Genomic DNA, 26,677 nt, shown 5'->3' with positions numbered 1-26,677 from the left:
TCCGTGGAAAACTTCTATAGAATCAAACTTATCATCTTAAAATTAATCAAGCCGAAGACTTAAATACCTATATATACATAATTTTAATATGTTACCCATCTTACACCTCACATAAGCACTTAGTATAATTGATTTTTTAAAATTATTTTTTTAAAAATTCTCAATTATCCCAATCAAATTTTACCTTTAGAGTTTGGTTTAGGGAAATAGAAGTGGGGAATGGAAATGGGAATGGGAATGGGAATCATTGATTGTCATTGTTAATATTTGAATTATAGGAATAGGAATAGGAATAAGGGAATGAATCCTTGAAATTAGATAATAACTCATTCCTATGTACCTCTCCTTCAATGAGTCATTATCCTATTTTCATCAATCAAAATATTCTCTTATTCCAAAAATACCCTTGATCTAAAATTAAAAATTTCTCCCTTAATATCAAATATCAAAATTTATTTATTTATTTTTTCTTCATATCACTTCTCTCTCCTTGTTCTCTCTCATCATTTTTAGCACACACTTTCTCTCTCCTATCACACTCCCTTTCCTCTTTTTTCTCATTACACTTTCTCTCTCATCATACTTTCTCTCTCATCATACTTTCTCTCTCCTCAATCTCTTCCATCACACTCTCTTCCTTCTTTTTTCATCATACTTTCTCTCTCCTCAATCTCTCCCATCACACTCTCTTTTCTCTGTTTTTTCTCATCACACTTTCTCTCTCCTCAATTTCTCTTATCACACTCCCTCCTTTTTTTTTCCTCAACACACTTTCTCTCTCATCATCTCTCCCATCACACTCACTGTTCTCTTTTTTTCTCATCACACTTTCTCTCTCATCATACTTTCTCTCACCTCAATCTCTCTCATCACACACTCTCTCTCCCCTCATTTTTTCTCATTACATTTTCTATCTCTTCATCCTCTCCCATCATAATTTCTCTCACATCATATTTTATCTCTCATCATGCTCTCTTCTATCACACTCTCTTTTCTCATTTTCTCTCATCACACTTTCTCTCTCTTCATTCTTTCTCATCACATTTTCTCTCTCATCATACTTTCTCTCTCATCATTCTCTTTCATCATAGTTTTCTCCCACATCTAATTTTTTTCTCTTATTTTCCTTTAAGGGTAAAAAAGGAAATATTGATTTATTCCGATAGAAAGTATGCAACTAACCAAACATTGCTTTTAAGAGTGATATTCATGCTCATACCCATTCCCATTCCACAATACAATGATTCCCATTTCGATTCTCATTCCCATGCTCATACCAAACGCCCCCTGAGTTTAAATTATAGTATTAAGTATAAAAAAAAATTAAATGCATACGAATGTGTAGCATAAGCTAAGGTGGACAGCATATATACATAAAATTTTAACCCTCCACACTCCTAGGCACTCAAGCACCCAGATATCCGGTAGAGCGCCCCGATCCACAAAAGTGAATCGGGGTGCTCGGCCGAGGGCTCTAGGCGTCCGGACCTATGAGGATCGCTTAAGAATATGAGCAGTAACACGCATCATAAAAACATTCTGGATATCTAAGTTAATCACCTGCAGAAGTTCTCGTTAGTCTAAATTAGGAGTAGGTCCAATTCATGCAGTTCTAGTTAGTATAAGCTACTCCCCATCAGTAGATATCTCTATAGAAATAAATGTTTTCTCTTGCCATTTTTTGTGGCAGTAGCAGTTTCTAGTGATTCATCGACAATGGAGGCTTCTTGTATGATCAAGCCCCGATTTCTAGTCAGCTTTTTGATTGGTGTTGCAGAGCCATGTGATTCCTCACCAGCATTGTTAGAGTTGGATGTACTTGCACCACCACCAATGTTGTTGTTTCTGTGTGGCATCAGCTCTTTCCCGACGGCAACATTGTCAATCATCAGCTGCAAGAAAATAAGTATTCAAACAACTTAATATGCAACCAGACTTGTGAATAAATAAATGAGAAAAAAAAAAAACAGACCAGAAAATCTTTAGACGTGTACTACCGGCACTGCTAGTTTAAACTATTATTTGTTTATCGACGTAACATCTCACAGTCAATAAAAGTTCTGTGTGGAAGAATTCCTCTTTGAAGCTGATACACGATGGCATATGACTTTTCTTCTTTGAAAACGAGAAGAGTGAACATACGTCGAGAATAAAAGGTGTAATTTTGACGGCGTACGCTTACCATAACAATCACTTTCTTTTATTCTATGAATATTTGATTATACACAAACATCAGATGGTGTAATTTGATCACGGTCAAATATTAATGAAAGAAATTTGTTGTGCTTCCTGTTTTAATATAAAAGATTTTGTTTTGCTAGAGAGATAGGATTTAAAAAGAATATTCAAAGTAACGTTAAAGAAAGTTACGAGTTCCACGTCACCTTTAGGATCTTGTATTTATTCTTTTGGACGGACTTCTTATTCTTGTCTTTGTCTTTCTTGTCGATCTTTAACTTAGGCAGTTGTCTTTAACATGCCCTTTTTCAATACAGTGGTAGCATTTGATCGTTCTTCTCTTTCTATCCTGCGGATGGTTAGATATTCTAAATTTAAGTAACTTTTTAAAACGTCTTATCATCATTATCGTTTCATCGTCGTCGAGAGAGGACTCTGAATCTTGTTCGTCTATCTTTGCCTTAAGGGCAATGTCGTGCTTCGGCTCCTTCTTTGTATCGGCACATTTCGATTCATGTACTTCAAAGGTTGAAAATCACTCTTCTAAGATAACAAATTCTAAATCTTTAGAGATATAGTAGGTATCTACTAATGATGCTTATTTCGTATGTCTAGGAAATGCATTAAGAGCGTACCTTAGCGAATCTTGGTTGCTTACCTTTTCTCCGAGATTCTAAAGTTCGGTGATGAGCTCCTTGATCCTTGAGTGCAGGTGTGCAATTGTTTCGTCTTCTTGTAATCGGAGGTTGCTGATCTGGTTGCAAAGTAAGTCTCGTCTCGCAAGTTTCGTGTAAGATATCAGAAAATTAAATAATAAATATTATTGGACGGAAAAATTTATTGGATTTTTCTAGAATTTTTAGAAATTTTTCGGGATTTAAACGGAGTCCGTATGACTCGTTTTGAGGGATGATTCGATAGGTTGGGTGGAAGCCTGTTTGGGATACCCATTTAAGTGAGGACAAGTTTTAAATTATAAATTCTTTTCCTTTATTTTTCCTCTCCCCCAAACGTCGATCCACCCAACCCGGGCCTTTCTTTCTCTCTTCCCCGATGCCGAATTCCCCCTTAATTCTCCGGCGATTTCTCCTCGCCTGATCGCCGGCCGCCGCGAGCCCACCGCCAGCAACAATCTATTTCTCCAGCGTGTCTTGGCTGAGCCTCCCCCTCCTCTCGCCTCTGCCCTAACTTCCCTTCTCCGGCGATTTCTCTCCCAGCGACATCGGGCGCTTTGTGGGCATCTTGATCGCGTCGATGCAGCTTAACCTACTGCCGGCCGAGCCCCCTTTCTTTCTCTCCCTCTCTGGCAGCGTGGAGCCTTTCTTCTCCCTTACCTTTCTTGCGATCGAGTTACAACCAGCTGCCGAACTTGAGCCCTAGCTGCCTCCTCACCACGGGATCTTGGATTAAGGAGATCCATTGCCCTAGCTTGGGTTAACACAGTGTTGCTCTATATGGCCGGTGTCACCCTACCTTCTGCCTTTGCTCAGGATCACAGCAACAACGTTCATCAAAGAGGAGTTTATGGAACTGGATTGATTCTTGAAGGTAATTGGTTAATCCTAACATTAAATTTGGGCATTGAACTTGATGTAGTGTTGATTTAGGGTTGTTGTTCGGTAGGCAGTGGCTTCGCTTGGCTCCAGACTCCACATTTCTGATTGTTTATAGCCATGACCACCAGATCGTTTTGCTCTAGATTTCAGTGGCTACAACCGAAGGTTGGTGAACCTGGTGGTGGTGAGGGTAGCTGGACAAAACGAAGCTTTGTGCCATGGTGTGGAGGTAACAAACAGTAATTGTTTTTCCATTGTTGTATTAGTATTTGATTAAGGGAAGTTGTTGCAGAATCCAGATTGAGGTAAGGGGCTGTTAAGGTGAGTTTTGTATTGTGGATTATGGCTTCAGCAATCCTTTGCTGTATAATGGATTTTCTATATTGATTCTTGGAGAGATAAGTGTGTGTATGTGCTCTTGTAGTTTCCGGACAGGGGATCATAAGTGCTGTGAGCTGCTGAATTTGTTGTCAAAATCTCACGGTAAGTGTTTTCCAGAGAGGTACACCTGTTATCCTCATTTGTATGGGCTAAATTAGGTTTCTAATGGGTTGTGGGGCTTTATTCTGCTTAGATTTATGAGTAGTGTGATATAGATTGGATGAATTATTATGGTTGGATTGATTGAGGTGGATGAACTATGTGGATTTGATTCATTTATGTATTTTGGAGATTAGGTTGCATTTTGATGATGAATTGGTTAATTTGTTGTGGTTGTGGTGATTGGTTGATGTAGATTGTTATGTGATCATTCTTAGGATCATTGGATGGATTAAGACAGTGTGGATTATGTTGAGATCTAGAAGGAGTGTGATTAAGGATTGTTTGGAGGATTAATCAGATATCAGATTTGAGTGGAGTTATCCTGATTGGGTGGGGATTTTATTTAGCTATTTTAATTCATATGAATTTGGCTAAATAAAATACATATATATTGATTGATGCATGACCTTGATATGGGACGATTATCACGACATGAGGTTTATTTTGTACACGATCTACAGATAAAGGCGGGTATTTCTTCCTTTGCCTCTATGTAGATTTTCTTTGAGCTTAGTGCATGGTTGTTATTTGACGGATTATGTTACTTTACCTTATGTCGTGTTCGGTTGCTGTTTTTCCTGCTTGTTACTTTTGCTTGAGCTTAGAGATGATCTATTTAATGCATATACAGTCTCCACTCTTGATATCTACTCTGTTGTAATTACACGTGTAGAGTAGGTCTTGTAGGGTTTGTCAGGTTGTTGGTATTACCATGCTGATTGGGTATATGATGTGGACTGTACATAGGTGGGTGTGTGTTATGAGAGTCATCTTGTTGACCGTGCATTTACATATGGTGTGTACATACGTATTTGTCTTGTACTTTTAGAGGAGTTGTGTTGATTGTATGTTTGGAGTATATACACATGTCCGTTGTGTTTTTATTGGAGGATACATGTTGATTGTACTTATATTTTTGTGTACATGTGTCTGGTGGGATTATTAGAGATTTTTGGTTGATTATACATGTGTAGTGTGTGTTAGGATCCTACGTACTCGGCTAGAGAGGGGGGGTGTGAATAGCCGCCCCAAATCACTCGCGTTTCTTTCTACAAACTAGGGTTAGCGCAGCGGAAAATACAACAAAGAAACGAAAGGAAGAATATCAAACCTTAACACAGCGATGTACGAGGTTCGGAGATGATGCTCCTACTCCTCGGCGTGTCCGTAAGGTGGACGAACCCAATCAATCCGTCGGTGGATGAGTCCCCGGAAAACCGGCTAATAAAAACTCTCTTTCTGGGTGGAGAAACCTCGCCACAGAAACTTCTTGCAACAGCAAGAAAAGAGTACAAGGAAAACAAGAAATAAAGTACAATACAAATGTAAACTTTCTTGCCTTCTCTTCGACTGGAAGAAGCAGCCGCTCCCAATCGCCTACAACAGCAGGTGACCCAGCCGGAAGCTCACGCGAAGCTTCAAAGCAGCTCAACAAAGCTCACTGGAAGCGGCACCAAGAACAGGAAGAAGGAAGAAGGAGGCTCGCAGCAGCAGCCCTTCTTTTATAACTCGAAGAAACACAGAAGAAATCTAGTCGTTGCGTCGCAACGGCTGGCTAGTGCGTGGACCGATCAGGCTCCATGTAGATCGGTCCACGGACCGATCCATTCCCTCCTTCGTTCCGTCCCCGATCGGTCCATGGACCGATCCTCTGATCGGTCCGGGACCGATCGGCCCAAAGCTTTGTGCTGATCGGTCCCCGCACCGATCAGCCTTGCGCTCTCGCCTTTTAGCACGCCCGATCGGTCACCGGACCGATCGTAACCCCTCTGGATCGGTAGGCTGATCGGTCACCGGGCCGATCCAGATAATACTTCTGGATCGATCACGGATCGATCCAACTCTTGTTTTCGCCAAACCAAGTCCAAACCAACATCCGGTCAATCTTGACTGTTGGTACATGCGCCTAGCATCCGGTCACTCCCTTGACCGCTAGGACTCCCCGCTAAGTGTCCGGTCAATTCCTTTTACCCACTTAGACTTTTCTCTCCGTACCAAGCATCCGATCACTCCTATGACCTACTTGGACTTCCCATCACGGATGTCCGATCACCCTTGATCCATCTGGATTTTCCCTTGGCTTCACTCACGTGACTTTCACCTAGCTTCACTCACTAGGGTTTTCACCTGGCTTCACTCACCAGGATTTCCACAATTGCCTGGCTTCACTCACCAGGACTTTCCAACTGCCTAACATCCCAGTTAGGACTTTATCATTCACCTAGCTTCATTCACTAGGATTTTCACCTGGCTTCACTCACCAGGATTTTTCCGAATGCCTGGCTTCACTCACCAGGACTTTTCAACTGCCTAACATTACAGTTAGGACTTTCCCACTGTCAAGTCTCCATACTTGGACTTTTCCAGTGCCAAGTCTCCATACTTGGACTTTTCCCGTGCCAAGTCTCCATACTTGGACTTTTCGCGTGCCAAGCTCCCTGCTTGGACTTTTCCAGTGCCAAGTCTCCATACTTGGACTTTTTCCCGAATCAGGTCAACCAGGTCAACCTTGACCTAAGGTTGCACCAACAATCTCCCAAACATCTATTCTTGTCCCATATCAAGAATACAACTCTTCCACGAGTGTCAAACATCAACATGCAACTCAACTAGGTCAACCTTGACCTAAGGTTGCACCGACAATCTTCCTAAGTCAAACATCAACATGCAACTCAACTAGGTCAACCTTGACCTAAGGTTGCACCGACAATCTTCCTAAGTCAAACATCAAAATACAACTCGAGTCAGGTCAACTCGAGTCAGGTCAACCAGGTCAACCTTGACCTAAGGTTGCACCAACAATCTTCCTAAGTCAAACATCAAAATACAACTCGAGTCAGGTCAACTTGAGTCAGGTCAACCAGGTCAACCTTGACCTAAGGTTGCACCAATAATCTCCCCCTTTTTGATGTTTGACAAAACCCATAATCAAGTTAGGTTAACCCGATAACCTAACTTAGGTTTTCCAATCATCTTCCAATGTCCAATGTTCTTTTCTTGAACATTCTCTGGGCATTCTCCCCTTAGGTTAACCCGATATCCAATAATTCTCCCCCTTTTTGACACACATCAAAAAGAATTCCAATGTTCTTCCTCGAACATTCCTTGACATTCTTCCCCTAGCTTAGGTTAACCCGATAACCTAACTTGGGTTCTCCAATAATTCTCCAATGAACACTCTCCCCTTTTTGACACACATCAAAAAGACAAAGAGGGTATCAAGGTCAAGAGTTTCTTCCTAATGAAAGTCTCATACCTTTCATTGAAACTCTTAATTTCCCACTTGATACTAAACTCAACAATCAACTTAGTGATAATCCCATATCACTAATCCTCAAAAGTCTTAAGGAGTAAAAACTCCCCCTAAAAGTCAACTCCCCCTTGACCATTGCATCAACAATGTCTTTGTGAGTTCCAAACCTTTAGAAATCCAAAAACACCATTTCCATAACTGAAATTTCAGACAACAGCTGAAAATCAGAAACTGGCACGCTCTGATTGGTCCCCAGACCGATCAGAAACCCCATGGATCGGTCCCCAGACCGATCAGGCCTTCACCAGATCGCACCAAGCTCTCTGGTTCTTACTGGATCGGTCTGCAGACCGATCCATGCTTCACTGGATCGGTCCACAGACCGATCAGGACTTACCTGGATCGGTCCCCAGACCGATCCAGACTCTGATAGGCAGATTTCTGAAATTTCCTTCCCGAAATTCAGAAACTCCTAGAAAATTCCAGAAAATTCGAAAAATTATGAAATTTTGAGGATACATTCCTCATAACATATACTATCATGGAAAAATAGTTTTCTATGAAAATAACTTCCATTTTTCAATCTTGATACAAAGTTCTAAAACTTTGAAATAGTTCAAGTTTAACTCAACTTTGTATCACAATGTTCAATAATGAATGCTATCACTAGGAAAGCTTCATCAAGGTTTTCAAATCAATTTTAAAATGCTTTTAAAACCATTTGAATTTAGGACCATAATCTTAGGGCTAGATGTACATGACTTGTACACAAGCTTTCCCTATGATCCTTAATTTCTTGAATTAGGGTCATCTAGGTACAAGGACAATGCACCTTGATCCTAACTCATGATCCTAATATCTCACACACATCTAAGGTGTATCAAACCACATTCAAGTCAATTTGATGTGAGATATGGATTAAGGTCAACTTAGGCTAAGTTCTCATGCATTTTCTAAACACAAATTTGATCTCAATATCAAAATGTGTTTTTCATCCTTAAATCAATTTCATTGATCATTAATGCACAAGATGATGACATGGCATATAATGATGTCATACATAATAACATGTGCCAATGTCATGATGTCATGGCATAAAGTTTGAAAACTTAAATAAAGCATGACATATAAACTAGCCTAAGCATTATCATGACATTTCAAATGATAATAAAATAAATATGATGTCATGTCATGGCATATGGCAACCAATCATGGCAAGTTAGCACAAATAAAATATCTAAATTCCCTATCTAAGTATCCTTAGCCTTAGCTAACTTAAAATCTAACCCTACATTGCCCATATATCCCTAAGAGAAAACCAAAATCCCAATTATGGTATTTCTCTAGGTTTTCTTAAATTGTGCCAAATAAGATTAAAATCGATATTTTTCAAATATGGCGCAATTTACTCTTCAAGGAATAAATAATAATTCTTTTTCATTTTCAAAGGTTATCAAAACCTTGAAAATGCTCCTTGAGTGTCAATTTCCTCAAAGTTGGGTTAACTACCATTCTAATTGGAGTTGACACTCTCTAACCCATCTATGGGATAGAGAAGATGCTCCTAGGAACCCAATACCTATTTGAGCTCATTGGGTTCACTAAATATTCACTAGGGATGACTTCCCTAGCAACCCTCCTAATGACCCTCTTAGGCTTTAAAGCCTTGGTCATTTGGGACTCATCAAGATCAACTCTAGGGGTGACTCCCCTTGTGACCTTGGTGGTGGTCTTCCTAGCCCTAGGTTTTGTTCCATAATCGAATGGAACATTATGATAAGTGGGCTTGACCACTTGGGACTTAGGTTTGTGACCCAAACCTTTCTTGTCCTTGGACTTGGGTTTTTGACCCCTAGACCCTAGAGTCAAATCCTCAAGAGCCTTTTCTAGAGAGTCAAGTCTTGACCTCAAGACTTGATTTTCTTTCTCTAATACCTCAAGCTTTAATTTATCATTTTTCTTTGAGGTATTCCTAGGCATATGTCTAGATGATTTTGGATTCCTACCTAGGTTTTCCTTAGCCTTAGATGGGTTAATTATAGGGTTGGCTTTCCTACTGTTATCCTTATCTAGGTTCACATGTTTGGCACCTAAGCATGTGTATCGATTTCTATAATTAACATGCTTATCATTCTTGACAATAGCAATAAGGCTACTAGCATGCATCCTACTAGAATTGCAAGAATGTGCCTTAGAGATTACCTTAGGGTTTGCCCTAGCTCCCCCTATACATGTGCTCGATCTCTTGTCCTTGTGAGATTGCCTCCCTCTCGGACATTGGCTCCGATAATGTCCCCTTCGCTTGCATTGGAAGCACACCACGTGCTCCTTGCCCTTGCGTGTTGGGACTCCGGCTTCCTTGACCTTTGGCGCCGGTGGAGTCTTTCTAACTCTCTTTGGACATTTACTCTTGTAATGTCCATACTCCCTACACTCAAAGCACATTATGTGTAATTTGCTAGAAATTAAAATGCTTGAGTTACCTAGGTTTGAGGGTGGATGAAAGCTCTCTTCTTCATCCCTTCCGGAGGTAGACGCTTCTTCTTCTTCTTTAGATGTTGAGTGGCCCTCAACTTCTAAATCCATTCCTTCATGAAGTGAGCTCCTTGGCTCACTTGACTCCTCTTCATGACTTGAAGTGGAGTTCTCCTCATGGAGCTTTGCCAAGTTATTCCACAACTCCTTGGCATCGTTATACCCACCTATCCTACACAAAACATCATTAGGTAAAGAAAATTCAATGATTTTCGTTACCTCATCGTTGATGGTTGATTTGTGGATTTGCTCCTTCGTCCACTTCTTCTTCTTGAGAGGTTTTCCTTCTTCATCCTCCGGAGGAGTGAAACCTACTTGCACACACCTCCAATTCTCAAGATTAGTCATAAGATAATATTTCATTCTTACCTTCCAAAATGCGAAGTCGTCGCAATCGTAGAAGGGTGGAATGGTGATGTCCTCTCCGAGTTGATCCATCTTTAGCTTGTGCTCCCTCGGGTGTTAATCCGGCGAAGAGCGACCTCGCTCTGATACCACTTGTTAGGATCCTACGTACTCGGCTAGAGAGGGGGGGTGTGAATAGCCGCCCCAAATCACTCGCGTTTCTTTCTACAAACTAGGGTTAGCGCAGCGGAAAATACAACAAAGAAACGAAAGGAAGAATATCAAACCTTAACACAGCGATGTACGAGGTTCGGAGATGATGCTCCTACTCCTCGGCGTGTCCGTAAGGTGGACGAACCCAATCAATCCGTCGGTGGATGAGTCCCCGGAAAACCGGCTAATAAAAACTCTCTTTCTGGGTGGAGAAACCTCGCCACAGAAACTTCTTGCAACAGCAAGAAAAGAGTACAAGGAAAACAAGAAATAAAGTACAATACAAATGTAAACTTTCTTGCCTTCTCTTCGACTGGAAGAAGCAGCCGCTCCCAAGCACCTACAACAGCAGGTGACCAGTAGGAAGCTCACGCGAAGCTTCAAAGCAACAAAGCTCAAGCATAGTAGCACTTAGGAACGGGAAGAAGGAAGAAGAAGAAGAGGCTCGCAGCAGCAGCCCTCCTTTTATAACCTGCGAAGAAAACGAAGAAACACGGAAGAAATCTAGCCGTTGCGTCGCATCGGTCCGTGGACCGATCAGGGCTCATGTGGATCGGTCCACGGACCGATCCATTCCCTCCTTCGATCCCCGATCGGTCCATGGACCGATCGGAACTCTGATCGGTCGGGGACCGATCAGCATCGAGTCTTTGCATCGGTCCCGGACCGATCAACCCCTCTTGCGCCTCGCTCTTGTTCGGCTTCGACGCCCGATCGGTCACCGGACCGATCGAGTTAAGTTCTGATCGGTCTTGTGACCGATCAGACCTCAGAATATTTTCGGATCACGGATCGATCACGGATCGATCCAACCTCTGTTTTCACCAAACCAAGTCCAAACCAACATCCGGTCAATCTTGACCTGTTGGTACATTGCGCCTAGCATCCGGTCACTCCCTTGACCTGCTAGGACTCCCCGCTAAGTGTCCGGTCAATTCCTTTTACCCACTTAGACTTTTCTCTCCGTACCAAGTATCCGATCACTCCTATGACCTACTTGGACTTCCCATCACCAGATGTCCGATCACGCTTGATCCATCTGGATTTTCCCTTGCCCGGCTTCACTCACCAGGACTTTCACCTAGCTTCACTCACTAGGGTTTTCACCTGGCTTCACTCACCAGGATTTCCACAACTGCCTGGCTTCACTCACCAGGACTTTCCAACTGCCTAACATCCCAGTTAGGACTTTCTCATTCACCTAGCTTCACTCACTAGGATTTTCACCTGGCTTCACTCACCAGGATTTTTCCGAATGCCTGGCTTCACTCACCAGGACTTTTCAACTGCCTAACATCCCAGTTAGGACTTTCCCACTGTCAAGTCTCCATACTTGGACTTTTCCAGTGCCAAGTCTCCATACTTGGACTTTTCCCATGCCAAGTCTCCATACTTAGACTTTTCGCGTGCCAAGCTCCCTGCTTGAACTTTTCCAGTGCCAAGTCTCCATACTTGGACTTTTTCTCGAGTTAGGTCAACCAGGTCAACCTTGACCTAAGGTTGCACCAACAGTGTGTACATATGTTGGGTGGGATATGTGGATGTATCATGACGATTATACTCTTGTTGGAGGTATTTATGAGGTTTGGGGGTTGCATGGATGATGATTATATATATATATATATATATATATATATATATATATATATCATGTTCATCATTCATTGCATCTGATGACTATTGTCTCCCTTGTGGTTGAGAGAGTCATCGGTTTGATTTAGTGCCGCACACTCGGCCACTCATGGGTAGTGGTAGCTGGAGCAGTTGCCGCTCGTCTTGTCGTGCCACCCGGTCACAAGGTTTAGTGAGATCTGGCGTTGTGAGCAGTCAGGGACCCTAATACTATGTAGCTAGATAGTTACTAGTGGACTGTCCGCCTCGACCACTATATAGTGGGCTGGAGGGTAGTACAGTCGTCACAGACCCAAGCCTCTCGGTCATACAGGGGTCGTGGTGTCTGGAGAGGTGGCGGGGTGACCATGGAGCATGCATACGCAGTTATTATTCTTGCATTTGATGCGCGGTGCATCTGCATACATGCCTAGTAGATACTAGTTGCATGTGATTGTCGTTGTTGCACTTGTTTGAGATATGGTTGTTGCATTTGGTTGCCATACTGCATACATGTCATTTATTTTACATGTATATGCAGTCGTATTTATATTGCACAGGTGTCACGGGTATATCTGTTGCAGATCCAGTGAGTTTACTGATCATTGTACCATGTGTCGATTCCAGATTGGGTATGTATCTGTCATTATGCTAGTTGTGATTTATACAGTTTATACGTCAGGTTATTATGTCAGATATGTTTAGGTGCATTGATTATGACAGTATGATCATGTTTTTTATTCCCTACTGAGACTGTATACTTGTGATCTCCATGTTTATTCATAGACCATGCACTATCTTGTCTATTACCCGCTGAGTTACCTATACTCATCACCGCATGTATATTTTTATGTTTTCAGGTAGATGGTTGGAGTGTCGCTCGGAGTATCCTGTCTGCCGGGTCCTACGTCACATCCGAAGGTCGTTTTTAGTTTTGTATATGTTTTATTTGTATTTGTTGTATTTGGTGGGTTGTTGTATTTGTTATTGTGGTTGTTGTATAAAGCCTAACCGGCTAGCAGTGTGTTGATTGAGTTGTATTGGGCTTTCCGTTTTCGTTTTTCCGCTGTGTTGGTTTTTAGTACAGCCGTGTGGGCTGTTTTATATATAACTGCGTGGTTGTGATTGTTTCATTATAACTGCGTGGTTGTGTATATAAATATTCCAGCCGCATGTGGCTGATGTATATTTTGTTTGTAGTGATGCTTCATATTGTCACCGGTACAGGGGAGATGCTGCCGGATTTTTGACTGGCAGAGACTCCTTTGGGGGCGTGACATTTCACCTCCGAGTTTCCTTCGTGGAGTTCCAGAAATTTTTCTCATAGCTCCTTGACGGACTCGTAAGCTCCGATTCGCATGATTTCTTGTAACGGGAGGACGCTCAGCAGATGAAACTCTACTTTGTTGTTTGCCACAAAGTTTGCTTATTCATTCTTCGTCTATTGATACTTTTGCTTGCCTTTGGGCGCTTCAAAATCGAATTCCATTATTAATAATAAATCGAAATCTGTTTTGAAAAATACCTCCATTCTTTTTTTCCAGCTCGCAAACTCCCCCTCGAACTTTGGTGGGTATTTCTTGGTCCGACCATCTCGTGTGTTTCATGCAACGGTTAGTCCTCCTGAAGCGAACCTCGCTCTGATACTACTTGTAGGACAGTTGGCGGCCGACTAGAGAGGGGGTAATAGCCCCTGGACAAAATCAAAATAAAAATACCTTTCTCAAACAAATAACTTAATTAAAGAACACTTGCATTAAATAATAAATAAACTAAAAAGCATAGACTCAGAGGTTTTACTTTGTTACAACCGGGGAGGTTGTTAATCCAAGGAATAGAGTAACACTAGTTTCTTCTTTAGGCGGAGAAGCCTCCTTACAAAAATGAAAGCACAAAAAATAAGAAGCTAAACAAAAATTGAGATGTGTATAAATGTTGTTGCAAGAAGCTTGTTGTATCTAGCTTCTTGGACCAAAGTTGCATTTATAGCCTTGGTTGGAGCGCCTAAAAGGGTTCTAGGCACCTGGAGGGGGATAAAATTTTATCCCCTTCACAACGGATCATGATCAAACGCGATCTGGATAAAACTTTGTTCCTAGCGTCCGGAAGGATTTCGGGCGCCCGGACTAGGAAAGTCAACCACATTGACTTTTTCCAGTCCGACCTTCCGCTCCGGCTCCGCTCGCTTGGGTGATTTCAATCATCCGAAATAGGGCTCACTCGAACTCAACTTTCGGCCTTCTCCTCGAGCAAGCTTCCGCTCCGGCTTCTCATCCCTTGGAAATGTCATGCGCCTTCTTCTCGTCTGCCCGCGTACTCTTCAGCAGCACCTCGTCCCTCAAACGCACCGAGCCCGTCAGCTCTCTCCCGTGTCGTCCTTCTCGCTAGCTGCGTATTTTGCTCAACATCCTGTGCTTCTAAGTTCCTGTACACTTAGACATAAAATTAAACATAACAGGACCTAACTTAACTTGTTTGATCACATCAAAACAACCTTGAGGTACCAACAAAAGTATGATGAGAGAAAAAGTGTGATGAGAAAGAATGAAAAGAGGAAAAGTGTGATGGGAAAAAATGAGGAAAGAGAGTGTGATGGGAGAGAGTATGATGAGAGAAGATGAGAGAGAAAATATGATGAGAGAGGATGAAGAGAAAGAAAGTGTAATGAGAAAAAAGTGTGATGAGAGAGATTGAGAAGAGAGAAAGTATGATAATAGAGAAAGCGTGATGAGAGAGAAAGTGTGATAAGAAAAAAGAGGAAAAAGAATGTGATGGGAGAGAGTGAGGAGAGAGAAAGCATGATAAGAGAGAAAGTATGTTGAGAAAAAAAGGAGAGTGTGATGGGAGAGATTGAGAAGGGAGAAAGTGTGATGAGAGAGAAAGTGTGATGAGAAAAAAAAAAAGAGAAAAGAGAGTGTGATAGGCGAGATTGAGAGAGAGAAAGTGTGATGAGAAAAAAAAAAGAAAGAGAGTGTGATGGAAGAGATTAAGGAGAGAGAAAGTGTAATAAGAAAAAAAAAGAATAAAGAAAGTGTGATGGAAGAGACTAAGGAGAGAGAAAGTGTGTGATAAAATAAGTAGAGAGAAAGTGATATGAAAGAAAAATTAAATAAATATATTTTGAATTTTTGATATTTGATATTAAGAAAAAAAAATTTAGTTGTAGGTATAGGATATTTTTAGAATAAAGAAATATTTTGATGATTAAAAATAATATAATAATTCATCAGATGAAGAGGACATAATAATGAGTCATTACATGATTATAAAGATTTATTTTTTTATTTATATTATACGGATAAATATAAATCATAGGATTAATCTTATATCAAATGGTTAAAAGATGATAAATTTTTTTCAAAACTATACGTCCCATCAGAATTAATCCTCTACATTATTATAAGGAGCATCGTGGGAACACGTATTCCCTATTATATTCGATCTTATCTTATTCTAATAGTTATATAAATTTCATCAACCTATTTATTATTACATTTATCATTAACTTGATATTTTAATAAAAAAAATAACAATTTACTATTTTGTTCAATTTTGTCGCATACACTTTATTATAAAGTTTATCTTTATTATTTTTTTAAAATAATAGAAGAATAAATACACTCCCCGAATCTAATAAAGTATCCAAGTGTGTGCTACTTAAGATTGATCGATAACTTTGATGACAACATTGCATCCGACTCCGCTTCCGACCCCGATGAAAACCCCTTTGTTGGTGGAGGAGCTTCCGGACTCAGGCGTCGGGCCCGCCGGCTGCGACGGAGTCACGATCAAGTCTCGTGTCGGTTCGCTCGTGAGGGGGACGAGCAGAGTGGTGAAGGGAAAGATGACGGCGTCGGCGGAGAGGTTGTTGCCGTCCCGCACCGCCTGCTCGTCGGCTCGGAATCGGGTGGCGATGGTGGGGATGTCATCGCCCCAGGTAACGAGGTAGTTGAGCAAGTACCTGATGCCGCGGCTGGCTTGGGCGGCGGTGGGGCAGGCACAACGGACGGGGACGTTCAACCGGAGGTAGACGCTGAGGTTTCTAGGGTTGTAGGAGTTCTGAGCGGCGAGGGCCTGGCAGGTGGTGAGCCCTTGGTAGGTGTCGTTGACAATTTTAAAGTAGTCATCATTGGCCCTCACGTTGAAGGAGGCGTTGTGCTGGTAGAGGCCGCCAGAACAGGAGCAGGACAAAGGGACGAGGACGAACTGGTCGTCGGGGAAGGTGGAGACGACATCGTCGACGCCGTTGATGCGGGAGATGTTGGAGGCGTCGGTTGCGAGGATGTACGCTATGGATACTGAAGAGTTGTAGAAAGCTGCGGAGCGGAAGGTGAGGAAGGAGGAGCAGGAGTGGGGGCCGTTGCAGACGTAGCCGAGGGTGGAGCTGCTGTTGTCGGAGCAGGCCATCTGCTTGTTGTTTATGTAGAGCTGCTGGGCGTGGCAGCACCAGGAGGAGGAGGAGAAGAGGAGGAGGATGAGAAAGAGGATCGCCATTGACACGGCGATCGATGGAGCGGACGACGAATTCGAATCAGAGATCTAGTTGCTCTGAAGTATCTCACAGCAAGAGGGAAGCCATTATTCTTTAATGGAGATCGGAATGGGGAAGAGTCTCACTTTGACTCTGACTTTGTTTGGCCCCCTTTTCTTCGTTATTGTTCCAGTAGAAAATGGGAAGGAAGAAGCAGCCGGTACGCAAGTGTGCAGGAAAGTTATTTTAGACGACCCTTGTCACATGAGGTTGTGGAATCAACTCGATTAAAATCTTTGGATCATGTGTAACTCATCTTATCATCATTTGTTCCACAATCTCATCGTAGATGTAAATCTCTAGATCCTGTGTAACTCATCCTACCATCATTTAGTCTCTCGATTGTCATGACTTACTTTTCTTGTAATGACCTGAGGTCGAGTGTGACGGAGGCGCTGACGACGAATGATTTTATCTTTTATCATAGAAAAATTATAATAGACTATCAAATTAGCTAAAAATAAGGAAGTTCTATCAAAAACGCCTCCAAAATTTGGGATTGCCTAAGTGGGGCACTTTTGTTTTTTACCCTTTGATACTTCTTTCAGTGAATCCCTACTTTGCCTGCAATAATTTTCCTTTCTTCCCTTTTATTTTTAAATCAAATATTTTTTTTTTCTTTTTTCACATTCAATTACCACTGTGTGTTTGTTTTTAAAAATCAACATTATATTAATAATGGTGTTTAAAAATAAACAACACTACGATAATGGTATGTCAAGCTGTGATGTTAATTTTTTAAAAATAGTAAAGAATAAAATATTTGAACTCTAAAGTATCATATTTAGACTCCGAAACTCTGAAAAAATATATCGAAGTTGAAATGAGTTATCAAAGTTATCTAAGTTCATCAATGAATTTTGACTGAAACATATTGATAAATATAATAGATTTGAATTTTTGAGAAGCTGACATGTAATGAAAGAGGGTGGTGCAATGAAAGTATTTATGATGTTTATGTATAATTCTGACATCCCTACGATAAATTCTATGTATGTGTTAATTATCTTAAAGTCATAAACTTTGTAAACCTTCTAATCACTACTATTAACAACTCCAAGTTGATTTTTTTTTAGACACATATAGACTCCGAGGCACTTCAGAAACCGATAGCACTTGGAATGTGTCCAATTAGATTCTCTAGGTTCATCAATGGATTTTGACCGAAATCCCTTGATGGATCTGAAAAAACTTTAAACGATATTTTTTAGACTTAAAACTGAGTCGTTATGGGTTTCATCCAGAGCTTCGATTCAAAAAAAAATTATACCTCATTTTGAAACTCGAATCAAAAGTTATGGCCTATGAAAATAGTAATTGATATACATACGCATAACTTATCGTAGAGATGTCAAAATCAGACATAAACATCATGCATACCTTTACTGCACTATCCTCTTCCAATACATGTTAACTTTTCAGAAATTCAAATCTCTTAAGTCCATTAATTAATTTCGATCGAAACTCTTGGATGGATCTAGAGAACTCCAATTGGATTTCTTCCAAGTGCTACATGTTTCTAAAGTATCCCGAAGTCTATATATGTCCAGAGAATTCAACTTAAGTCATTAACAAAAGTGATCAGAAAGTTTCAAAGTTTATAACTTTAAAACAATTAGAGTTGTAAACGAGCCAAGCCGAGCCGAACTTTGGGGTGTTCAAGCTTGTTTGATAAGGTAACCGAGCCGAGCTGAGCTTAAAATGAACCAAACTTTTGAAATGATTGTTCAAGTTCAGCTTAGTTTATTTTTTATGAGCTTGGCTTGTTTAGATGTTATCGAGCTCTCAATTCATGTTTGGTTCAAGCTTGTTTCGTTTAGATGTTATCGAGCTCTCAATTCAAGTTTGTTTGATTGTTTGAAACTTTTAGATGTTTGATTGGTTATTGAGCTTGATAATTTAAACTTATTGTTTATTTTACTATTTATTTAACATATTGAAAAGAGTTTTATTAATGAATATGATTCGTAAACATTGTTCATGAACGTTAATGAGACGAACACATATGTGTTCAAGTTTATTTATTTAGTTTAACGGGTTGTTCAAGCTTATTTGTTTAATTAAAATTATGTATATTGAACGAACATAAATAAGTTTTTACCAAGCCGAACACTAAGCTTGTTCACAAATACTTTGTTCATTTACAGCCCTAAAAATAATTGATACATACACATAACTTATCAAAAGGATGTCAAAATAAGTCATGGACACCATAAAGACTTTCACTACACTATTCTCTTATTACATGTCCACTTTTCAAAAATTCAAATCTTCTAGGTCCATCATTAAATTTTGATTCATTAATGGACCTAGAAAGTTTCGATTGAACTCATTTTGACTCCTGTGAATTTTTGGAGTGCTCCAAAGTTCAAGTATATCCTTTTTTACTATTTTTAAAAAATTAACATTACAACTTAACACACCAACACCACGATGATATTAGTTTTTAAACACTAACATTACAATAATGCTATTTTTAAACACCAACATTACAAATATTATTGCGTAAAGAGGAAAGAGGAGAAGAAGAAATCATGTTTGACATAGGAGTAAAATGAACTAAAATACATCTTTTGGTCAATCCCAAAGTTCAGTAAACCTTTTGGACAATCCCAAATTTGAGTGCACTTAAACATTTAATCTAATTAAAATATGAGTACTTACCGCTGGAGGCAGTGTTATAGTTATGCCTTTCAATGCCAAATCAAATATCAAGACTTTGAAATTTAGCTACGTTAACGTATTATGAAAGATTTTTTTCTTAATGGGTATTAAACTCAAAAACGATAGTGGTTAAGATGGATCGATGGATCTATACATGCACTTCGCTGACTTACCCTAATAACTTATATATATGTATATATCCTACACATCTGTTCGATGCATACTTCTGGACGATCCTGATATGTCCAGACATCCAGAGCCCCTCTCAAGCGTCCTGATTCACTTTTAAGAATCGGGGCATCTAATACATACTCATAGACAACTCTCATATGTCCAAACGTCTGGAGCCCCTCCCAAGCATCTTGATTCACTTTTAAGAATTAGGACATCTAAGAGACCATCCAAGCGCTCGAATATGTAAAGGATGCCCAAGAATGTGCACCGAACATGTATACAAGATAAAATATTTATATATATTGAAGGGCATGATAGAGATTCAAGAATCAATTTTCTTTTTATAAGAACTAAAAACAAATTACTTTTTGACCCCATATTATAAGGTGGATCTAAAAAAATATGAAAGATCTTCCTCTAAGTTATACATAAAACTTTCATCGAATTCAACTTTCCACATAATTCTATATGTATCTATAAGATCGAGTATGAAATTTTGTTTACTCACTTTAAATTGAATATCTGTTTCCCTCATTTTTCTACTAGGATTAAAAATTCTATATTTTACGTATCCATACGGTTGAGTCCTTATATTTCCGAAATAATATAATGTAAAAAGTACATCAAATCATTACTATTTAACTCGGACATGTTTTAAAAAAAATCGAGCTATTTCAAATTGTTTGTTGACACGGATAAAGGGAAACCTCTAAAATGGTTATAGTATTAAGCGCAAAAAACAAAAACAAAAAAATCAAATCCAAAAAATAAAATAAAATAAAATGCACACGGGATGTGCAACGTGTGTGTGTAGATGATATCCAGTTTCAGAGCAATAACACCCAACATAAAAACATTCTGGATATCTAGGTTAATCACCTGAAGAAGTTCTGGTTAGTCTAAATTAGGAGTAGGTCCAATTCATGCAGTTCTAGTTAGTATAAGCTACTCCCCATCAGTAGATATCTCTATAGAAATAAATGTTTTCTCTTGCCATTTTTTGTTGCAGTAGCAGTTTCTAGTGATTCATCGACAATGGAGGCTTCTTGTATGATCAATCCCCGATTTCTAGTCAGCTTTTTGATTGGTGTTGCAGGGGCTTGTGATTCCTCACCAGCATTGTTAGAGTTGGATGTACTTGCACCACCACCAATGTTGTTGTTTCTGTGTGGCATCAGCTCTTTCCCGACGGCAACATTGTCAATCATCAGCTGCAAGAAAATAAGTATTCAAACAACTTAATATGCAACCAGACTTGTGAATAAATAAATAAGAAAAAAAACAGACCAGAAAATCTTTAGACGTGTACTACCGGCACAGCTAGTTTAAACTATTATTTGTTTATTGACGTAACATCTCACAGTCAATAAAAGTTCTCTGTGGAAGAATTCCTCTTTGAAGCTGTACACGATGGCATATGGCTTTTCTTCTTTGAAAACGAGAAGAGTGAACATACATCGAGAATAAAAGGTGCAATTTTGACGGCGTACGCTTACCATAACAATCACTTTCTTTTATTCTATGAATATTTGATTATACACAAACATCAAGAATTAGATGGTGTAATTTGATCATGGTCAAATATTAATTGAAGAAATTTGTTGTGCTTACTGTTTTAATATAAAAGATTTTGTTTTGCTAGAGAGATAGGATTTAAAAAATATATTCAAAGCAACAGAGAAGAAAGTTGCAGATGTTATATGATCGCATACCTTCCAGTCCTTGAAGTCAAATCTGAATACAAAATGACTGTATGAGACTTCACCTGATGCAACTGCAGAGGCTGCGGGGGCATTTCTTGGAGCTGATGAAAGAAGGGGAAGCACATGAGAAGCACCACAGAGGATAAAAAAGACCAATAGAAATACTGAAACACCAAAGAAAAGCCTACAAATAATATGTTGGCCGTTGCTATTCACAGTCATCTCTGCTCTTCCCTCTTTTACCAGAAATGACAAAGCGAATATATTTTCTACAGTCTGTGCAAATGATTCTCTATTCAGCACCAAGTTTTCCAGCTTTACACTTTTCTTTCTCCTTAGGATGTCAAACATGGTCGACATGTTTTTGTCGGTATCAGTTTTAACCTCAGTTCCAGTATCTGCAAGCTACATATCAACAGAACAGAGGATAAGGAATGTCAAAGACAACAGCTACTAGTAGCAGCGTAGCACCTTGCATCACTCGGTATGCTATATATCATAGAATAGCAATGCAACAATTCAGGAACTTTTGCCAGTAGGCATACAATAATATCTCCGTGCATACTCATTCTAGAAGCACAGAAGTAGGTAGCACGGGTTCCAGATATCACAAAAAGGTTTCTCATAGAACACTTAGGATGCAAGGATATTAAGGATATAAACAAGGAGAGGTCCCTCGTTTATAAAACAGCTTTGCATGCAACATGCTAAACAAGTGCAACTAATTATGAAGGATATGAATCAGAAATTATATGGCATTGATGCAAGTGTTAAAAATGGATAGTAAATGATTGGAGGATAAAGATATTTATATTCTGATAGTTCAGTGTAATTCTCAGAGAAACAATAAGGTGAACCTTTATTAGTTTATTACAGCACATTTCACCAACACTATGGGCAGAAATGTTGCTGGAAAATATTGTACTGAGAAGGATAAATGAACTTTGGAGTTTGGACACTTTATGCACTTAAATAAAAATGAAGAATTATCCTAACTAAAATAGGTAAACAAAAATAAGTCATCCTAACCTCTTCTGGCTGACGACTTTCAGTTGGTCTTGTTCGCTTTCTCTGAACAACCGCCTTGCGCTGCTTCAACTCATTCCCCATTGGACCAATCCTGGTAATATAATAACACATAAGAATGGCAAAGAAAAGATTTCAGCTTATCAACAACATAAAGTTCATTGCAAATCAAGAGGCATTCCTGAAAATAAGAGGACAAAATTATTGAATCAACCCAAAATACTACTTTACAAGAACCATACATTGTAGAACATCCAGAGGCATTCCTGAAAATATAGGCAACATTACAGCCAAGATTTGACCAGTGGATAGTATTTCCAGTGCTTTCTCCTCCATTTACTTCTCCATGTTTCTTTAGAAGAGCATTTACGAAATCTGAAGGGGTTATTCCTTCATTTGCTTGAGACTTAACAGATGTTACCAAGGTGTTGGCAATGTCTAAAAGAGCTTCTGCATCTGCCACCTGCTCCCTAGGCTTCTGGACTGGATTATATGCATGAGAGGAAAATTAATAAATTCTCTTTAATTTTTGCTGAAAAAATATTTGTTTTAGGTAAGTTAAAAAGCAAAAGGGGGCTGCAAAATTTAAGAATATGACGATGTTTTTTTGTGTCATAAGAAAAGAATTTACACCAGCAAGAAAGATAAAAGTGATTGTGGAAAATTTTACGATTACATACTATTTTGATACTGGAGTAAAATTTAGACACGGAACAAACTATCAACCTTAAGTACAATCAAACTCATAATCACCCATAAAAATTTGTTGATTGTACAGGCAAAGAATAATTGAATTTTTTACTATATGTGCATACATCTAAATTACTGCTAGCTTAAGGAACAAGAAAAGGTAGTGTTGGCCCCCACAGATTGACACAATTGGTAACTGTATAGGTGGTTGCTCCAATAGGTCCAAGCGGGTGCAAAATGTCTACTTGATCTCCCCCATGCAAAGGGTCATTGTGCTAAGGCAAAAATGTCCTCCGTGATTTACCTACCTGTATCTAGCTAGGAGGCTGAGGGGAGCGTTATCATCTTTTGCTCCAACAAGAAAAGGTAGTGTTATGTTTATTTGGAGAAAAGAAAATAAAAGGGAAATGAAATAATTTAAGTCGAATTCTATTGTCTTGTTTATGTCGTATTTCTTTATGTTATGTACTTAGGCAGAATTGAATTCATTTTATCTATTTTTGTTTGACTTATCCGCCGCACTTTACTCTGAATGACAGATAATAAAAGGATGCACCATCCGTAGGAATAAAGATCCCTTGTGGAAGAGAAAGGGAAAGAAAAATATATACGCATCTAGTTTAGTAGAAAAACGAGTTTGATCCACGCTGTGGAGCAAACTCTAATTGCAGTCAGTGGGCTAATAGGCAACTGACAAGCTCATGGTTAGGAGGCTAACAGGCTCATGCGCAAGCTACGAGTTTGCAGCTAGGAGATAGGCAAGCTCACAGCCAGTAACCAATGAGCCCTCGAGCAGGCCACGAACTAGCAGCCAACCATGGGCAAGGGTGAAGGGTGGTGCTTGAAAGGTGCTCAGGAAGGTGAGTGCAATGCTTGAAAGGTGTTCTAGAGGAGAAGATTGCTCAAAATAAAGGAAAGTGCCTTTTCACCACATTTTAAGCTGATGAAATTTTGGCTACAAATTAATCTATGAATGGATTGGCAATCTATTCTTCAGATAATTCTATGCTTAATAACTGAAGGAAGGTGTCTTGATTCCCATGCAAAACGTCCCTTCAGCGATCCCCTCTGGAGTAAACTGGGCATCATTAGGTAGAACTAAAATAGAGAAGAAGATGTCAATGCTATCTTGATTACATTGTTTAGGCAAACTGAGAAGGAAATGTCAACGGCGATGAACATGTAGGTACAATTCAAGTATATCAGAATTCTCTCAGACAGCAGCACGTATAACATTCAAGAACAATGAGAACACCTGAACGATAAAAAGTAACCATTTATTACGTGTTAGTCGATACGGCTGCTCAAACATGAGCAACTACAACGCTCACTGGATCATAACCATGTGAGCGTAGTAGCATTCCGTCTGGTAGGAAGTTGGAACAAACAATTCCGTGTGGAAAAAAGAGAAATGGATTGAAGTGGGTTTGCTCTGCCATGGAATTCAAAAATAGACGTCGACAAGAGAAGAGATGTCGCATGATTTATGTCTTATTCATACCGAGTTCGTGCAAGCTTTCAACCTCCGTGATGATTGAGTTGAAATTTCCAGAATCGACTCCCGCAATGTCATCTCTTTTATCTGTGAACCATACGGCCCAGAGTGAAGAAAACCCTAATCAGCCGGAGAACGACACCGTCCTTTGAAATCAATGAAATACCAACCGCTGATCAGGTGCTTCACCGCCAAATAACGGGATCGAAGAACCCGACGGTCCGCCGTTCCTTGCTGAGCTGACGAAGCGACTCCAGCATCGCCTTCCTCCCGACCGTTTTCTGCTCGGCCGCACTCCGCCGGCCCGCCTCTTTTGTTAGCAGGATCCGGCTGCTTCGTGGGCCTCACCATGGTGAAACGCCCGGCCTAGTGACGGAAGGGGATCGACGGAATCTCAATAGACGAGGGGAAACAGCGATCGAGGAGACGCGGAAGCGGTAGGGTTTTGAGGGAGCGGAATCGGGTGAGAGCAGATAAAGCGCGGCGGATGAATTCTTATGACCCGTCCCACGCTCACACGCTGCGCCTTCTCAACGCCCTTCCTCGCCCTCGCGAAGGAGAGAGACCGACAGATCGTAACCTGCAGTCTGTTTACTTGGCCGTCATCATGTAAGGGCGTGTTTACTCCTGCGGCATCTACCAGCGCCAAGGAGAGCAATTTGAATCCCACTACTTAAATGTAATTTCTCTCCAAATTTCATCTATTGGAGACTTGGGTGATTGATCAGTGATTTGTCCATAATTTGAGGGTCTTATAGTGATAAACAAGCACTTTTATACTAGTAAGATTGTAAAGGAGCCGAGTTTTATGTTGTTCAAATCAAACTAATATAGCTGAGACTAAAATTAATCAAGTTAGTAAAATAGTTTGTTCAAGTTTGTCTTGATGCATTTTTTATGAGTTTGAGTTGGATTCAAATTTGATTTGAGCTTAGTTTGTTTAGATGTTATGGAACTCTAATTTTAAATTTATTTGATTATTTAAAATTTTTACATTGTTAACTTTATTTAAGTTGGTTAGTGAAGTTGATATTATAAGTTTATTGGTTCATTTTGAGAACTTATTTATCTATTAAGGGGCTTTATTGATAAATATAGTTTAAAAAATTGTCTGTGAATATTATTTATAATTTTTTTGTTTATGAACCCTAACAAATTGAATACATATGTGCTTAAAATTATCTATTTAATTAATTTTACATATATTGAATAAACATAAATAAATTTTAATCAAACCAAATACCAAATGCTTATAGTGAACGGTGGGATTGTAAAAGAACCAAACCGAATCAAGTTTTGTTTTATGATATTCAATCTTATTTGATAAGTTAATCAAGTCTAAGTCAAATCTAAAATAAACTAAATTGTTGAAATAAATATTCAAATTTAGTTTGATTATTTTTTATGAACTTGAGCTTGACTTGACTTTGGTTCGTCTGTCTAAATGTCATTGAGCTCTCAATTCAAACTTATTTAATATTTGAAACTTTTACATTTTAAAATTATTTGGTTGTTTATTGAGTTTGATAACATAAACTTATTTGTTAATTTTTAGAAGATTTTTTTATTTATTTAGCATATTAATAAAAAAAATTACTGATGAATAAGATTTATAAATTTTGTTCATGAAAATTATTTGCAGATATTGTTCACAAATATAATTCATAAATATTAACAAGTTGAATATATATACTTAAGTTTGCTTATTTAATTTAATGAGTTGTTCAAATTTATTGATTTAATTTATTTTTTTATTAAATAAATATAAATAAATTCTTACCAAATTAAATATAAAATTTATTATTAAATGTTCAATTCATTTACCTTCCTAATGAGTTGAGTAGATATGAGGAAATAAAGGATAATTTTATATTTTTACGCTCTTATCTCCTCCCTTTCCATTGCTAAATTATGAGGTAAACAAATAGTGCAAAATCTCCCTTTTTCTCCTCTCTCCATCAGCTGGTAAACACAAGACTGTTATATTAGGGTAAAATATTCTTGTAATTTAGATGTCTATATTTAATCAGGACCGATTATCACCATTGACTCTATTGTGTTAGCCCTAAAATGTCTTTGTAATTTAGCGGCCTGTATTTAATCGGGACCGATTATCACCATTTGCTCTGGTAAACACAGGTCCAAAACTCTCCGCTAACA

At 39.2% G+C, this 26,677-nt stretch overlaps 2 protein-coding genes across 3 annotated transcripts; both read right to left on the bottom strand.

Moving 5' to 3' along the window:
* Positions 1 to 1,649: 1,649 nt before the first annotated feature.
* LOC122004723 (protein LYK5-like) lies at positions 1,650 to 16,728 on the bottom strand. The gene is made up of 2 exons (XM_042559564.1): positions 15,910 to 16,728; positions 1,650 to 1,892 (listed from the first exon to the last, which is right to left on the bottom strand). The coding sequence occupies exons 1-2, from the start codon at positions 16,726 to 16,728 to the stop codon at positions 1,650 to 1,652; spliced, it is 1,062 nt and encodes a 353-aa protein (XP_042415498.1).
* A 3,627-nt stretch (positions 16,729 to 20,355) lies between these two features.
* On the bottom strand, positions 20,356 to 25,123 carry LOC122007116 (non-structural maintenance of chromosomes element 4 homolog A-like). Of its 2 annotated transcripts, XM_042562893.1 has the most exons (7): positions 24,688 to 25,115; positions 24,524 to 24,604; positions 22,575 to 22,815; positions 22,336 to 22,426; positions 21,495 to 21,711; positions 21,316 to 21,407; positions 20,372 to 20,814 (listed from the first exon to the last, which is right to left on the bottom strand). In XM_042562893.1, exons 1-7 carry the CDS (start codon positions 24,866 to 24,868, stop codon positions 20,572 to 20,574), a joined length of 1,146 nt encoding a protein of 381 aa, XP_042418827.1. In that variant the 5' UTR covers positions 24,869 to 25,115; the 3' UTR covers positions 20,372 to 20,571. The 2 variants fall into 2 exon arrangements, with proteins under 2 accessions (XP_042418826.1, XP_042418827.1); XM_042562892.1 differs by having other exon boundaries at positions 20,356 to 20,814; positions 21,316 to 21,711; positions 24,688 to 25,123.
* Between the last annotated feature and the right edge of the window lie 1,554 nt (positions 25,124 to 26,677).

This window comes from Zingiber officinale, chromosome 7B, assembly GCF_018446385.1.
Source record: "Zingiber officinale cultivar Zhangliang chromosome 7B, Zo_v1.1, whole genome shotgun sequence".
Taxonomy (NCBI): domain Eukaryota; kingdom Viridiplantae; phylum Streptophyta; class Magnoliopsida; order Zingiberales; family Zingiberaceae; genus Zingiber; species Zingiber officinale.
This window is presented reverse-complemented; position numbering and strand designations above follow the sequence as displayed.

Coding starts and splice junctions, on each gene's coding strand:
- LOC122004723 (XM_042559564.1), bottom strand. CDS start 16,728: ATGGCGATCCTCTTTCTCATCCTCCTCCTCTTCTCCTCCTCCTCCTGG. Junction 1,893..15,909: donor GATGCAATGTTGTCATCAAA/GTTATCGATCAA, acceptor ATTTTCTTGCAG/CTGATGATTGACAATGTTGC.
- LOC122007116 (XM_042562892.1), bottom strand. CDS start 24,868: ATGGTGAGGCCCACGAAGCAGCCGGATCCTGCTAACAAAAGAGGCGGG. Junction 22,816..24,523: donor TGAAAGCTTGCACGAACTCG/GTATGAATAAGA, acceptor CATATAATCCAG/TCCAGAAGCCTAGGGAGCAG. Junction 22,427..22,574: donor GCCTCTGGATGTTCTACAAT/GTATGGTTCTTG, acceptor TTATATTACCAG/GATTGGTCCAATGGGGAATG.